The sequence below is a fragment of the Macrotis lagotis genome, chromosome 2 (genome assembly GCF_037893015.1).
Source record: "Macrotis lagotis isolate mMagLag1 chromosome 2, bilby.v1.9.chrom.fasta, whole genome shotgun sequence".
In the NCBI taxonomy this organism is placed as follows: Eukaryota; Metazoa; Chordata; class Mammalia; order Peramelemorphia; family Peramelidae; genus Macrotis; species Macrotis lagotis.
In genome coordinates this window covers 291,009,210-291,025,795 of record NC_133659.1, presented here as the reverse complement: position 1 = coordinate 291,025,795, position 16,586 = coordinate 291,009,210, and the positions used below count along the sequence as shown (strand labels likewise).

The 16,586-nt window shown below is 33.4% G+C and overlaps 1 protein-coding gene across 1 annotated transcript in view; it reads right to left on the bottom strand.

Annotated features, from left to right (window-relative positions):
- Positions 1-16,586, bottom strand: part of ZDHHC17 (zDHHC palmitoyltransferase 17) — a 112,760-nt gene that overhangs the window by 31,165 nt on the left and 65,009 nt on the right. The window contains exons 8-10 of the mRNA XM_074226471.1: positions 10,514-10,639; positions 3,282-3,424; positions 406-506 (exon numbers count right to left, since the gene is read on the bottom strand). Coding sequence (XP_074082572.1) covers positions 406-506; positions 3,282-3,424; positions 10,514-10,639 — 370 coding nt within the window. The remainder of the gene's footprint in view (positions 1-405; positions 507-3,281; positions 3,425-10,513; positions 10,640-16,586) is intronic.

Below are 16,586 nucleotides of genomic sequence, written 5' to 3'. Positions count from 1 at the left end.
ATCTAAAAAAAAATCAAGTCATTTCTTTCCTTGCTTCCCCAGCAATGCTCTCATAAGAGAAGTTATTCATGAGTAAGCAAAGTCAACACATGTTTCTGACACAGGTTTGAACCAAAAATATATATGTATGTGTATATACATATATATATATATCAGTTTCTATTTTCTAGAAGAGAAAGGTAATAAAAGTTCTCCTTATTAAAATAAAAACTTACTTTTAAAATACCTTTAAAAGAAATAAAATCATTAAGATTTTAAAAGTTGCTAAAAACAACTGTTTATGGATATATTTCCTACTTAAGAATTCTTCCTAATAAATTCTTTTTGTTCTATTATATTTTAATTCTATCATTAAATAACTAATGAAAAGTACTGAAGCTATCAACTTTTTGACAGAAAGGATATCATTCCAAAACCAGAAGAACCACGTCACATACATCCAGAATTTGGTTGCCAAATATATTCCAAGAGGCAATGCACTATGCATTGAATGATCAAAAAATGATCTGAAAGACACAAATTTTTATTTAGTTTGAATTTGATTTCCCATTATTTTAAAGATTAAATATAATAAATAAAAATATTAAAAGATAATTTATTTATCTTTGAATATAAAAATTAGACATACTCGATATACAGTAAACCATTTAACCAGAATCCAAACAACTAGGATTTTTAAAATAATAGTATACAATGATTCTTTCTCTAAAGCCTGTTACTGGTGCCTGGTGCATGCAGGTAAGCCTGAATTCCAAATTATGGAAGGCTTTTTAAATGATTAATTTTTTCAGCCAATCTAACCCGCAAAGACCATTTACTAAATTATAGTGATCATAATAGAAAACCAAAAGCAATTTTAAAAAGCACAAATCTTTTTTAAAAAGCACAAATGATATTCAAAATAACAACTCTGCTTGATCAGAAGGTCCTATACACCTTTGAAAACAACCATTCCAAACACGTTTAATAGATTTTAATTGTAAGAAAATTAATTCTGTACATCAAATAAAAAATCACATTATTCTACAAGAAGTCAAACCAAAATATGACTCGGTAATCATTTTGTATAAACAGTTCACTTTAGTGTGCAAATTAATATATCATTAATTATTCACTGAACATTTGTACACACACATTTTTTTGCTACACATCCAAAAGCAAGTTCCAATTTTTACTCTATGAAAGGTTTTTCTTTATATAAATATTAGGATTTAGGTAGATCATTTCAAGCAGAATGAATTAGTCATATAAGTATTTACTAACTATATCTAAAACAGTCGAATTAATGTGACATTTTAATAAACATATACTATGCATTGGTGCACAAATAAAATTGAATCACAGATTTCAAGCTAGATAAAGTCTTAGAGAGCACCCATATTCAATCCATTTATTTTATTGCTTTAGAAACTGAGGCCAAGGTAGGTTAAGTGATTTGCCCAAAAGTCAGACAGAACTAAGTGGAAGAGCCAGGTAATGAATTCCAGTTCTCTGACTTCAAATGAAATATTCTGTCCACTGTGTTATGGCAATCCCCATCTTTTCTTAAAAAAGACTCTTTAAAACATCCAAACACTAATTTTTCACAACAGTATTCAAATTTTTTTCTAGCTGAAATGAGCATATTGTTCTTTAAGTGAAATAATAAGGACTTCTTGTATGAAAGAGGTGAAAGACTAATTTGTACAAAAGACCACAAAAACTTTAGGTGTATTCAAAGGTGAGGTTTTAATTTAGATGGCACAAATGAAACCAGCATGAGATCTGATGTGGAATCAAGAAAACTTGACTACAAATCATATTTCAAAACCCCTGCTAGCTGCATGACCCCAGGCAAACCATTTTAAAATGAAAATCATTATAGAATTAAATTTGATAATAAACTTAAGTTTCCTTATTCCTCAAATTCTTTAGGCCATAGTAAGGTTTAAATGAGGCAATATTTGTAAAGGGCTCTGCATCCCTTCAAGCAATGATGTAGCTGCTGTTGTCATAGTGGTTGTTACTATTGTGAATCATCTAATCAGTCATCACAGGGGCTAAGCAGAGATGATTCCTGTCATAGTCTCTCTCTCTCAACCACTATAAATGTTTCCATAACAGTCCATTTTGAGTTGATACTTTTATTACAATTCAAATTATGAAACTTGCTCACTAAACTCCAAATATTCTTGAGGGTTAATGAAGTCAAAAGCTATTAACCAGCATCTGAATTGCTTTATTATCTGTCTTCCTTCTTAAATTCTAGCAGAGCACCAAAGGAAGGGACATTTTCCTAGAAGAAGGAAGAACACAAGGCAGAACTGCTAAAGCAATAGAAGTAAAAGGCTAATGGGTAAATAGATCTCTGAGAGTTCATTTGGGTCCCCTTGGTTAAATATGGCAGAAGAAAGGGGAAAGCAGATAAGGCAATAGGATAATAGGTAAAAAAGACTTGATTGCTTTCACTATTATCTATGTTTATCTCTCTACCTCCCCACCCTCCACTAAATTGTGACTGGAGAACATGGTACCAAAGAGGCACTTAAAAGTTCTAAAGGGGGGGGGCGGCGGCTAGATGGCATAGTGGATACAGCACCAGCCCTGGAGTCAGGAGTACCTGAGTTCAAATTTGACCTCAGACACTTCTTAATTACCTAGCTGTGTGGCCTTGGGCAAGCTACTTAACACCGTTTGCCTTACAAAAAACAACCCTTAAGAAAAGTTCAAAAAAGTTCTAAAGGGGCATAACATTTATTTATGAAGAATAAAATATCTAAATTATATAAAACAGATAACAAAATACACACATTTTGACATTAAATATGAGTGTGGTCTTATCACTCACTGACCAACAACTTGTTTGTTAATCCTTGTAAGGCTATAGAAAGCATGCACACTGTTGAGATCACTAATCACAGAAGGATTAAAATATCCATGTATTAAAACACTTGTTTAAAATACTACAGAAAGGGGGCAGCTAGGTAGCGCAGTGGATAGAGCACCGGCCCTGGAGCCAGGTGTACCTGAATTCAAATCCAGCCTCAAGACACTTAATATTATTACCTAGTTGTGTGGCCTTGGGCAAGCCACTTAACCCCATTGCCTTGCAAAAAAACTAATAAATAAGATGATCAATAAAATACTACAGAAAATATAACTGTTTTGTCAATTTTTAAAATTATTCTTTTAATTTTTTCTAAATAGTAGAATGACACTTTTTAAAAAAATTAACTTTTTTTCTGAGAAAATTTATATCCCTTCATTTGTAACTATATTATATAGTTAAAAACAACACTTACTTTGAAAGAAACTGGACCATAGCCCAAACACCACCATACATTAGCCCTTTAATGAGCCAAGAATCAATATCTAGGTCTGCTATAAACCCAACCAGCCATATAACTAGGAAAGGAGTTCCTAGCATTACCTTCTGCCGAAATTCCTGTATAAAAACAAATAGATGTTATCAATTTTTGCATTTTTATGTACATATACTGCTGAAATGCCTGACAAAAAGAAAAGCAAAATTTGTATCTCAAAGAGATGATGAGTTCTGAAACAGTCTGGAATACCAGCATTGTGCCAAGGTTCATTTCTGCTTCCAGGATCAGAGGATCATAAACTGGGAACTTGAAGGACCTGAGAGGCTGTCAAGTCCAAGCCTCTCACTTTACAGATGAGGAAAGTGAGGCCAGAGGAGATAAACTATTTAGCCAGTCCCACAGAATCTGAAGCACTCTTCTGGCCTCCATTCCAGCCCCTCTCCATTACACAATGCCTGCTCTCAGAAGAGCACAGGATTTCAGAGCAGCTGCCCATAAGCTATAGTTCAGACGGGGCTGAACTACAAACTATGTAAGTTATACTTTTAATTTTTAAATAAAACATTTGGACATTAAAACAGTCACAATCTAAACTGAGCTTGGAGGCCATCTAGTTCCAGCATGGAACACTGCCTTATCTCAGAGACAAGGATCTAATGACCTCAGGAAGCAGCCTCTTGTGCTGCTGGAGGGCTCCAGGTGCCCCCCTCACCTGGCAAGCATCCTTCTGATCATGCTGCCTTCTAGAGAAACACAAAACAAGTCGAACTTTCTTCCAAATGGAAAACAATCTTTGAAATATTGGAAGACTGTAATCACCTCTCCCTTTTCTCCCCTCTAGGTTTAAACAAGGATCTTTAATTCTTTTTCTGATGGAGTCTCCAAAGCCTACATTAACCTCCTCTCCAGCTGGAACTGGCCCATAATGGGTTTACCATCACTCAAACCTCCAAGATCCCTTTCACATCATATCTTATTAGGACAATTTTCTCCTATAAGTTTTCATTTCATTAAAAAATGTTCTAATTTTGTATTTTATTTATTATTAGACTTATTCACTGAAAGATTATTAGAGAAAACAGTAAGACCAGTATGATAACAATTATTAGCTCAACACTCTGGTTCACTGACCTAGAAAGCTAATAATCATTTATTTGAACCATATTTTACTATCTTATTTATAAAACTTTGCTAAAAATCAAAATGTGTTATGTCTCTGGTACCTCCAGATCATGTGTCAGTCACCTACTTTGTGGATAGCAGTGTCTTAGGTGTTGCTCTATTTAGAAATGAGATCTTAAATAAAGATATGACCCCTCCCATGGAGCTCAATTTCTTTGAGGGGATAATATACACAGATAAATATACTACGTAATTTTACACAAGTGTTTTAATGGGTGAAAAATTAAAATACTTATGTGAGGCATGGGGGAAGGTCACTACAGACAAAAATGGAAAAGAAAGCATGAACAAGAGTTCAACTGAAAATGCAGAATTTGAGGTTGGCTAGTAATTTAAAAGGTAGGGGAGGAAACACAGAAAACTGGATGAACAAAAGCATGGCAGTGAAGAAGGCACAAACTTTTCAGAGGAAAAGATAGTAGTCCACTTTAGTTGGAGGGGAGTGGTAGATAAAGATGGAAAAACGGTGGTTTTGGAGGGCTCTGAATGTTAGATAAAAGAATCCCAACACAATTACTTGGTAGATCATAAGGAGTCACTTGTAGATTTTGAGTAGAAGAATGACATGACCAAACTTAGGCACAAGATTGTTTGGCAGTGGTATAAAACCTGGATTGGAAAGGGCAAGACTTTTGCCATCCAAAATAGACCAAGAAATACAGAAAACTAGAGTTAACTTAAATTTTTACACAAGGTGGTAAGTACCATGCTAATATAATAGCAATGAGAAGAGAAAACAGTGGACAAATGGGACAGATGATGCACAAGTAGTATCAAAAGGACTTGGTAATAGATTGGATGCAAATGGCAAAGGAGCAAGGAGCATCAAAAATAACACAAAATTTTCTAATATATAAGTCTGGGAGGTCATAGTAACTGAAAAAATGAAGCCAGAAGGAAAATCTGGTTTCAGAAGTGAAAGATATTAAGTTTGATTTGGGACATGTTGAGTCTGATGGAAAAATAGGCCATCCAGATGAAAAACATCCAGTAGGCTCTTAGAGATGCAAGTCTGGTACTAAGAAGAGAGGTCAGAGTTGGAACTAGATTTGGGCATTATATGCACAGAGAGAGTAGTTGAAGTGAAGAGCAAGAGTGAGCTTATTGAGAGAACAGGGAAAGAGAAGGAAGGCTCAGTGAACTGAGGGAAATTTCTACTATAAGAAGATAGGGAAGATTATAAGAAGTGTTAAAAGAGACATTCAAAGCACTAAATAAACTGGTCCCGGGGCGGCTAGGTGGTACAGTGGATAGAGCACTGGCCCTGGAGTCAGGAGGACCTGAGTTCAAATCCAGTCTCAGACACTTATTAATTACCCAGCTATGTGGCCTTGGGCAAACCACTTAACCCCATTTGCCTTGCAAAAATCTAAAACAAATAAAAAAATAAAAATAAACTGGCCCCAACTTTTTAGTTTTATCTCATATTTTATCTATATTTCATCCAAGTTAGGTGACTTAAAATAATCTAAACTGTATTGTATTTTTCTATATATATGGCTTTGCTTATACTATTTTATTACATACCCACGAACAGTTACAATTACTGCTAAAATAATAAATTCATGATCTGATGAAACATTTTTAATTTATAATGTAGTTTCAAATTTAATTGTACAATGATTTTCATTTTTAAATGACAATGATAATAAATTATATAATTTAAAAGAAATAAAAGCACAAAGAGACTTCCACAGAGCAGTATTATTATTTACTAAATGTTACCCTAGAATGGCAATTAAAACTGCCCTGTTTATAGTTTAAAAGTTTAATTGATGTCTCATCATTTTCTTATTTTCCCCACACCTATGAACAACAACCCCAAAACTGTCCAATTTATTCAATGCACAGTGCACGCTGTTGAGGGAAAGAGGCATTATGAAAAAATATGGTGAAAATATTACTTTATTTGAGGGTAGGAGTGGTGTAAAGGGAATTATAGACAACTTGGCAATAAACATAACATCACTATACAATATTTTATGATTCAAAGTGAGAATAAAAATAGGATGTCATGACTTCAGAACAGTATCTGGGCTAAAGTACAGAACAAAGGAGCAGCTAGATGGTGCAGTGGACAGAACACCAGCCCTGGAGTCAAAGGGACCCGAGTTCAAATCTGGCCTCAGAAACTTAATAATTACCTAGCTGCTTGACCTTAGGCAAGTCACTTAATTTCATTGCCATGCAAAAACCAAAAAATTTTTAAGAAATTAAAAAAAAAAATACAGAACAAATCAACAGAGGAAAGACTACACAAAGAGTTTTTAACCCAGGAAAAATAATGTAATGGTAATTAAAAAAATACAGAGAAGTCAGTTACTCATTTTCAATTGTTTCTGTCTTCTCCAGCAAGAATAATATCCTTTGTAAAGAAAAAGAGTAGTCCAAATAAAACATGGAAAGCAATGAAGCCTAAGATGAATAAAAATGACACCTAGTCATTTCAATTTTCTCATCTCCATAGTAAAATTTCAGTGTCCAAAGAAATAATAATGTTATTTACAGAAGCACTGTCAGTACAAAGAAATGTTTAAAAAAGTCTCAAGAAGCTGGAGTTATGCAAAAGTTTTTTTAGTTTTCTAAGGGGGCAAAGGGTAAATTTCAGAAACTAAAGATCAGTACTCCTACTGTAGATCCCAAGCAAAATTTCAGTACAGAATATTTCAACAGATTGTGAGCACTTGAAAGAGATTGTGGGAATATTGGTGACAAAAGTTCACTAAGGAGAAACCATTCCAAACTAACTTCATTTTTTTTACTTGAGCCGTTTGATTAGAACAAATGAAAAATGCAATAGATATAGGACAACTACATTTCAGCAAGAAATCTGAGGCATTCCATCATGAATGGATAGATGAAGAAACCACATAGTCTAGAGCAACTTTATCAAATAGTGATGATAAAAAGACTAGTGACAACCAAAAGGTGTTTCTCTAAATAGAATGATACAGAGCTCTGTCATGTTTAATACTTTTACCAATCTTGAAAGAAAACAAAAAGCCATGCTTATCAGATTTGTGGAGAGCCTAAAATCAAAAGGAATAGCTAACGTAACAGAAATCAAGATTCAAATTTATCTTGGCAGGGTGGAATGAAGGGCTAGCGTGTGCAAAATTATATTTACCAGGACAAAAAGGTAAGCTGTATAGTTAGGTTAATGAGAATCAACTGCAGAAGTACACTAGAGCCCCAACTTGGCATTAATTCCTATAAAAAAGAGGGCAAATTTTAGCCAACAGCTTGGTTAATAACTGTCAAGTGCTATCTGGCTCCAGAAAAAAAAATAGATAGATAGATAGATAGATAGATAGATAGAGATTCAGATACAGATATAGATATAGATGTATAGAGAGACGTTTTTAAAAAAAGTGAAATCCTCCATGAAGGCAAAGATGACTTCATTTTTATATCCACAGTACTAAGCTCAAGGCCTGGTATATGGCAGACACCTAATAAATGCCTTTTCATTTTTCTGTGCTGCTCAGAATACATCTACAATTATTATGTCAATTCTGGGCACCACATCTTAAGGAAAACATGGGCAAGTTAAAAATGTGTCTAAAGGAGTCACATCGTTAGAAATTCATTTAGCAATACAATATTGGAAGCAATGAATGAAGGAGAAGTTGGTAGTACAGAAAGTACCTGAGAGGCTCTAATACAGCACAGATGAAAGGTAACAGGAGCTAAACCATAGCTATAGAAGGAGGAAAATCTCCATTTTACAGAGGAAGGATGACAAGACAGATATTTTTTAAAGAATTAATAGGACTGGGGCGGCTAGGTGGCACAGAACAGTGGATAGAGCACTGGTCCTAGAGTCAGGAGGACCTGAGTTCAAATCTGGCCTCAGATACTTAATACACTCCTAGCTGTGTGGCCTTGGGCAAATCATTTAACCCCATTGCCTTGCAAAAAACCAAAAAGAAAAAATTTAATAGGATCAGCAACTGATTGAAAGAGGAACAAGAGAAAAGAATTACAGTTGATTCCAAATCAAATTTAATTAGGTGATAACTGTACTTTGAGGTAATTCAGAGTATTCAAGTAGCCATTCAAAAACTGCTAACCTAGATTTAATGTTTTTTTAACTTATTTTTTAAAAAAAAAAGCTGTTTTTATTTTGGAACAAATTGACTTGCTATTTAAGTCATTAAAATTAAGTGCCACATATTTTAAAAAGAAAACCAAAAAACCAAAGGTCTTCCAATTTAATTGGACACATAATTCTTTCCAGGCTGATATTCTAAGATTTGTTGAAAGACTAATTTCTGGCCAGGAAGTTCTGAAATTCTAGAAATACAAAGCATTACTGAGGAATATACTTTGTAGCCTTGTACCTCTAAGTTATTTGTTCTACTACACTCATGAAAAGCCCTCCATTCCCTCTTTCGTATATTCAAATGAGGTCCACCATCCTTCATAAATGGGATGAATTTTGGACCTCCTCCATTATGCCTTCCCTGTTGGACCCCCACTGCACATTAAAATGGTAGCTTCCTCCTTTAGGCTTTCTAAGTCAATTGCTGTCTGAAAAATATATTTGGAAATTAATCATAAATTTCCTGCCTTGTGATAACTATTCTACTACTCTCTTGAACTATGTGGAATGTTTATCATTATTTATTTTTCCCTGCTGCTTCAATATATACATTAATGATTCTGCTTTCGTAAAGGCTCTATAATCTGAGTGCAAGCACTGACAGATCCTACCAACCTGCAAAGGCTTGGCGATAAACTAATTCTACTACCCTGGGAAGGAGAAGTGCATCATGCTGACTGTAGGAGGAGACATTTCAGTCACCAAACAACTCAAAGATCATTCACTACATAGGAACTCTCAAAGAAGAGAGTGCTCACATTGATGGTCTCACAGATCCCTTGTGAATTAGAGAACATATTTTTCATGTGCTTACTTTGTTTCTCTTCAATCAGAACATAAGATCCTGGAATGCACATGAGTGATTCTTCTCTATATCTCCTTGTGAACCTAGAAGAGTGTTTGGCATATAACAAATACTGACAAATATGATTCTGATTTTTTTAGAATCACTGAGAGGCAGCTTGGTCCAATGCACTGGACTTTGGAGTAAGGAGACCAAATTTAAATTTCACTGAGATATTTAAAAGGCATTTGAGGATAGGAAAGTTAATTAACTTCCAAATGTTTATTTATCAGCAAGAGAATAAGAGTAATTGTATAATTGTACTATTTTACTTTTCTGCAAAGAGGAATTTTTGTGAGTAAAGTTGTTTACAAGCACTAAATTTCCATGTAAGTGTGGGTTATTATTATGATTAGAATTTTAAAGGTCCTTAAAAACATAGAATCCAACTAGTTCTACAAAATGGAACATCTCTTGTGAAGGGGCAGCTGGATGGTACAGTGAATAGTCAGGAAAGGCTAGAGTTAGGAAGATACAAGTTTAAATCCTATCTCAGACACTAGTTATGTGACTGTGGACAAGTCACACAACCTCTATTTGCCTCAGTTTTTCCATCTGTAAAATAGGAGTAATAATAGCACCTGATTTACAAAGAATAATTTTAAAGTGGTTATAGCCAAATGCTGGGCCCGTAGTAGACACCATGAGGACTTCTGAAGACTCAACCTTTATCTAAATGGCAATTACAATGCTGCTTCAGGTTCTAACATCCATTAATTGACACAATCCTGTTCTCAGGGCTGAAGAAAAGGGAGCTAAGGGAAGACAAGAAAAAGGCATGGACTGAAGAGAATTACAATTTCAGGTAGTTTACCATAGAAGCAACATCTGTAGGTAGTAGAAGAATCCCCTGGTCAACTGAATCAACTTTTAATAATCGCTTACTGAATTTCAGAAAATTGATGACCTTTGATCATTATGCTGGTCAGTCAACAAAAAAAATCTGCCCTGTGAAGCTTTTCTAGGCATCCTAATTTCATTATAATATTAGGATTTAAAAAAAAATGGAAATGCAGGATAATGAATCTTATATGAAAAATACCTTTTTAAAAAACTATACACGACAATGAATTTTACCTTATCAGCCTTTAGCTTTTTGAGGAAAGACGGATTGTCATACCCTTTTGCCTGTCTTGCTTCTTGTAAATGATTGATCATCCAAACATTTTTTCTTTGTTTTGCCAAATCAAGTGGTGACTCTCCCTGATGGATGACAGAAATAGAACTTTAAATTAAAAATAAAAAGTACAATGTATTACTTCTTATCCTATCCACAAGTTGAGAAAACAAAGTTTTATGTTCCAATATCAATTTAGTTCTTATTTTGACATAAGATATAAAAATCGTTTTGGTTAGATCTTAAATTATTTTATTAATAAGTTAATTATTATCCATTCTTTCCTAACAATGAGGGAAAATGTACTCAAAACTCAATAATTAATCTACAAAATTCCATCCTTGATCACATTCTAAATTTGTGTGCAAATCAAAAAGTAGGTATATTAATACTTGCTGGATCATAGGTATTTTAATCTATGTTTATTCCCTATTTATGTCACATTCTTGGAGGTCATGAGAAGGAACAATTACTGTAAAACAATGTTCAGTCATACTAAACCTTTCTCACTTTTATTAGTGATATCAAGCACTCTAAGAAGAAACTGAAGAAAAAGAACAGAGAAAAAACAGTATTAGTCAGTCCTCAACTCATCATTTCATAGCTAGGTTGACATTCATGACCTAGAACAAATCCCTTTGTCCCTCTAGAAAAGTCTATAATTCTGATTTTGCCCTGACACATAAAGAAGTACTCTACAGTGATAAAGTGCAAAGGAAATGAGAAGCAAGTCATCATTCCAGTTTTAATTGTATATCCCTTTTCATCTTTCCTATCACAGTATTTCTTTTTATAAAATTCTTAAGGATTTGAATGATTTTGTTCAAATACAAGAAGAAAAAATTTTTAAATCCTTTTCCACAGATTCTTATTCCTTAAAAAAAAGAAGGGGCAAGAAAACTGATGAGACTGTCTTCCAAAACAAAGGGAAAAATGTTAAAATTATATCCAACTCTAAGGGTATTTTACTAACTTTCATGGACCATTTAATCCTTGTGAAGCATGGAGCCTAATTTTTTTAAAGGCTCCCCAAAATATAAGGAAAAAAAAGCTTTTTAATTTTTTTTTTTAAAAGGTGTCACAACACAACAGGGAACAGGCTAATCTAGTTCAGTGTTCTACAAATACAGGCCTTAATCTGAAATACCTTACCTATTAAAAAAAATCCAGATACTAAATTTAACACCAGCTAATTAATCCAAACTATAAAGATTACCTGTGTAAAAGCAATCCCTTTGGGGGAACAACTCCCAGAGAATATCCTGCAGTTGCCTCGGGGTCCAGCTGAGCATCCCTTCCACTAGAGGGCCATGTGACACCTAAGGATTGCCTAGATAAAAAAATTGAGGGAGCTTTAAGAAATCTTTCAACTAATCTTCTAATTATCTGACTATTTTAGTGTATTCTTTATATTCAGCTGGAGGTATGAATAAACAATTTAATTATTTTGATAGTTATATTGAAACCAGGGATCTAAGTTCCATATACATGGTTAATCACTCCATGTAGCAGTAGGAAAAAAATCGACATGGAGGTTATATAATACTAGTAGTAGAAAATATTCTTTTGATAGATTTGGCCTAATAAACATTGAGATTAAGCAAGTGGATCACTTGAACTTTAACTTAAATTTTAATTTCATTCTCAAACCAAGGGAAAATTCTACTTTAGTGACTTTCTAAGTCAGGAACTTAAGATATTTTGGAAACTTTTCCAAAAATGGTTTCTTATTTCATCCCAAGAAACCATATCAAGAACAGTAATTTTTTTTATAATCTAAAGATTATAAAATTATCTTTATTTCTTAAAAAGGTAGTACATGGGTGAAAAGCTCCTAACTGAAAATTTAAAAGAGCAAAACAAAAGTAAAAATTATTTAAATTCATAGGGTTGAATTACTCAGAGGATAATATTTTTTGCAAAATTTCATAAGACCAAGTCATATACTGGGGTCCCATATGCTGAGATTACTGTTTAGTCACATGAAGTTTCTAGCTCAATAAAGCTAAGAGTTCAACTTCTTCTAAATAATCATTTTTTAATTATGAGAGAACTATTCTAATCTGAAATATTCAAACACTAAAATGTTAAAACAACTACCTTAAACAAGGGTAATAAACAAGCTATCTACTCAATGCTAATAGCTGTCAAAATAGTATTTCCATTGAGATAATAAAATGCTTAGCACAAATACCTGGACATAATAAAAGCTTGTTTCCTACTTCCCTCCCTCTTTATTTTGGTATAGAGATCTGCTACATACACTTTCTACCATTATTTTACCAATTCACAAAGTCTGAAAAAAATCTGTCAATTTTTTAATATATGTTATTATTTACTGGAAAAGAGACAAATGTTCCTAAGACAGGCTCTATTTTACCTTGAAATACTATTAAAAAAGAACACTAACATTTTTATTCAGATAGAAGAAAAAAAATCAACTGCTTCTAAAAGATTTTGTATAATCTTGATAGCTGATAGTTGATGCAACTCAAAAACTTTGGTGGTAGCATCCCTCAACTAAGACTTACTTTATATGGACCCAAATGGTTTCCCTGTCTTGGATTCCTAAATCTTAAAATATCTACATTGAAAAAAAAAGATTTATAATTCTGAATTCCTGGGAGAGCCCAAGGCATGATTCCTTTGACTAACAGATATTTCCAATTAATTTGAAATGAAAAGATCTGTGATTTACATCTAGTCGTAAGAAATGTCTGCTTCCAGTCAAGATCTTACATTGGTGATGTGCAGAAAAAAGCAGAAAGCAAATTTATATCAAAGAATTCTTCTTCCAAAGGTTATTCAGCTAAATAAAGGTATAAAATTTAGTCTTCATTCATTATCAGAAGAAATGAAAATTGGCATAATTTAACTAAAAAAGGAAGCAGATTAGAAATGCGTCTTTTTTTAGATTACAGTCCTTTCACCCAGTGTGGTATAATCAGAATAACAAATTCCCTGAGGGTAGAGACAATTTCATTTTTATTTTTTTATCCCCAATGTCCTGCCAAGTAAATAGTAAACTCTTAATATTAGTGTTAAATGATAATACTTAATAAAAACACTACTTTTGAAAGATGTATACAACATGGATGGCAGGACTCAGAAGTGTTGGGCACATATATGTAAACTTACTGCAGTATATTGAATCTATTTTAAACACAAATTGATACTTAAATTTGCAGGCCTTTCAAAAATATACAAGTGATTGTTCACATACAATCTTTTCTCCATTCTTGTTTCTCTCATCTGCTAAAACATATCCCCAAAATTTTCTTCTTCTTAGATCTTTGAAAACTTAAAGAATGGATGACAAAGAGAATGAAGAAATTGATCAAAGGTCCATCCCTCACCATTTTGGTTCTATCATGTCTGAAGAAAAGTTCTACAGTTTTATAACTATCTATCTTATATTTGGAAACTGATAAGTTTCTGGAAGTTGCCTAGAAAATTTTGGGCAGTTTGAATTTTCAATTCAATTTTATCAGAGGCAAAATCTTCCAAATTTGCCTTTGGGAATTCACAATTATAGTTAGCTTAAAACAACAACTGGCTCGACTAAGATTTTAATTTTCAGGACAGAATAATACTTTTCTTGCTATACTAGAACTGTATTATAGTCAATATGACTGATACATGCAAATCTAAATACTTTCATTTTTGTGCTGTAATATGATTTTATGTATTCAATTTTCTTTTTGACTTATTTACATAAAACTTAAAAATACATTCCTGGGTCATAGTCTCTTTAGCTGTAGATTTCAATAACAGCTGCAGAGGATCTCACCATTTTATATCTTAGACACTTAACAAAACTTTGGGTAAAATTCTATCTTCCTCATCTTAACTCTAGCCCCAGAGATTAACTTTGCTCATTTTAAACCAAAAGCATGAGCCACTGAAAGCAAACACTCTTCCCTTTATTGTATCATTTTTTTCCTCCAAGGCATCGGGGTTAAGTGACTTGCTCAAGGACACAGAGTTAGGTAATTATTAAGGGTCTGAGGCCAGATTTGAACTCAAATTCTCCTGACTTAAAGACTGATGCTCTATCCACATCACCACCTAGCTGCCCTATCATATCATTTTTCACAAATGCATATATCTAATTAAAATATCACCTTACTAATTACAAAAACTCTAATTTTCAATGTCACATAATTAGCAAAAACTATAAAGATCTCTAAAATATGGAAAACATCTGTGGGGAGGGTCTCAAAATTCTAAAATTCTAAGTCTTTGAAGTAACATGCTGACTTACTATGCTTCATAGAATGAAATAAGAGCTAATGTTTTATATAAATCTTGGATTTTTGTCAGTTTCTAGCATGGTGCTCTGAACATAGGTAATGCGTTTACTAATTTGAACTAACTATAATTATGAATTTTTGCTGATCAACTGAGATATAATAACAGAAAACAATATAATTTTTATTACCATACTTTACTTATTTCTTTTCCTAAAATGTACAAGATTTTTGCCAGTTCTAAGTGGTGGTGAAAGAGAATGAGAATATTGTTAGGTACCCTATGTTTATGAAATGAAGCATAATCTCTTCTTATAAAAGTATAAGAATATTTATCTTAGAAATTTCATGTGTAGGACCAGCTAGGTGGTGCAGTGGATAGAGCACCGGTCCTAGAGTCAGGAGGACCTGAGTTCAAATCTGGCCTCAGATACTTAATAATTACCTAGCTGTGTGGCCTTGGGCAAGCCACTTAACCCCACTGCCTGGAAAAATCTTAAGAAAAAAATTTCATGTGTAGCCACTTTTTTAAATAAATAAAGTTTAAATCTACCTGTCTCCAAGGAAGTCTTTTTGAAAAGAAGTCTGAGTAAAATCTTTTTTACTGTAATGGTTTTAGGGGAAGATTTAAGTAAGAAATACAAATAAGTGACTAAGTAATTCTATCATAGAGGCAAAATTTTCCAAGGCCTTTGGGAATCTACAATTATAGCTAGCTTAACATCAACTGGCTCTGCTAAGATTTTAATTTAGGAAAAAACAAAGTTACAGGGAAAAAGGAGTGAGAATGCTGAAGACAGCTCTGGGAAGGTTTGGGGAGGTAATAGATTCAGCAACTCAGCTACAAATAGGGAGCTTAAGAGGGCATCTAGGTGAAAAAGCAGATAGAGCACTCATCTTTTTGATTTGAAATTTAGCCTCAGACACTTACTAGCTGTGTGACCCTAGGCAAGTCACTTAACCCTGTTTGTCTCAGTTTCCTCATCTGTAAAATGAACTGGAGAAGCATATGACAAAGCATTCTAGTATGTTTGCGAAGAAAATCCCAAATGATGTCATGAAGAGTCAGACAAGAATGAAGAACAACAGGAGCATAAGATACTATAGTCATGGAGCAGACCTAGGTTGAGCCCTAAGATCAGAACAGAGTACTGGAGCTGAGTTGGTCTTTAAGCTGCTGAAGAAGGATAGAAAAGACAGGGGAAGGAGTGAACTGAGCTAAATGAAACAAGAGACAAGAACTGTTAGTCTGGTTTTCATCAAATGGTTTGATAGTGAATATTATAAGGGAGTCTGGCAAAAATTCAAATAAGTTTTGAGGAGTTTACTTAGAAACTTCCATAGGGCAATGTTCTTCAGGCTATGTCCATCATCACAAAACTGTATTAGTTTTCAACATTCTAGGAATTAAAAGAGGCTAATTTAGAAGCTTAATGTCAGATAATTTATTCAACATTTTTCATTGAAGACTCAAAAACAACTGAAGTGCAACAAATATATAAAACCTCAAAATAATAAAAATCTACATTTTACTCCATTTTGCATTATGCCCAGGATAATAAAAGGAAGGAAAGATTTAAAATGAGCACTATATGATAATCATAGTAAATATTCATTAGATATTTTTACATCATATATTTAAATATGCTATACAGCAAAGCTATAAAAATTGAGACAAAAGCACTGTTAGGGCATATTTCAACTGTAATGTGACCCATATATCTAAAACCCATAAGAAGTCCAAATTATCATAGCTAGGTGGTGCAGTGGATAGAGCACGGGC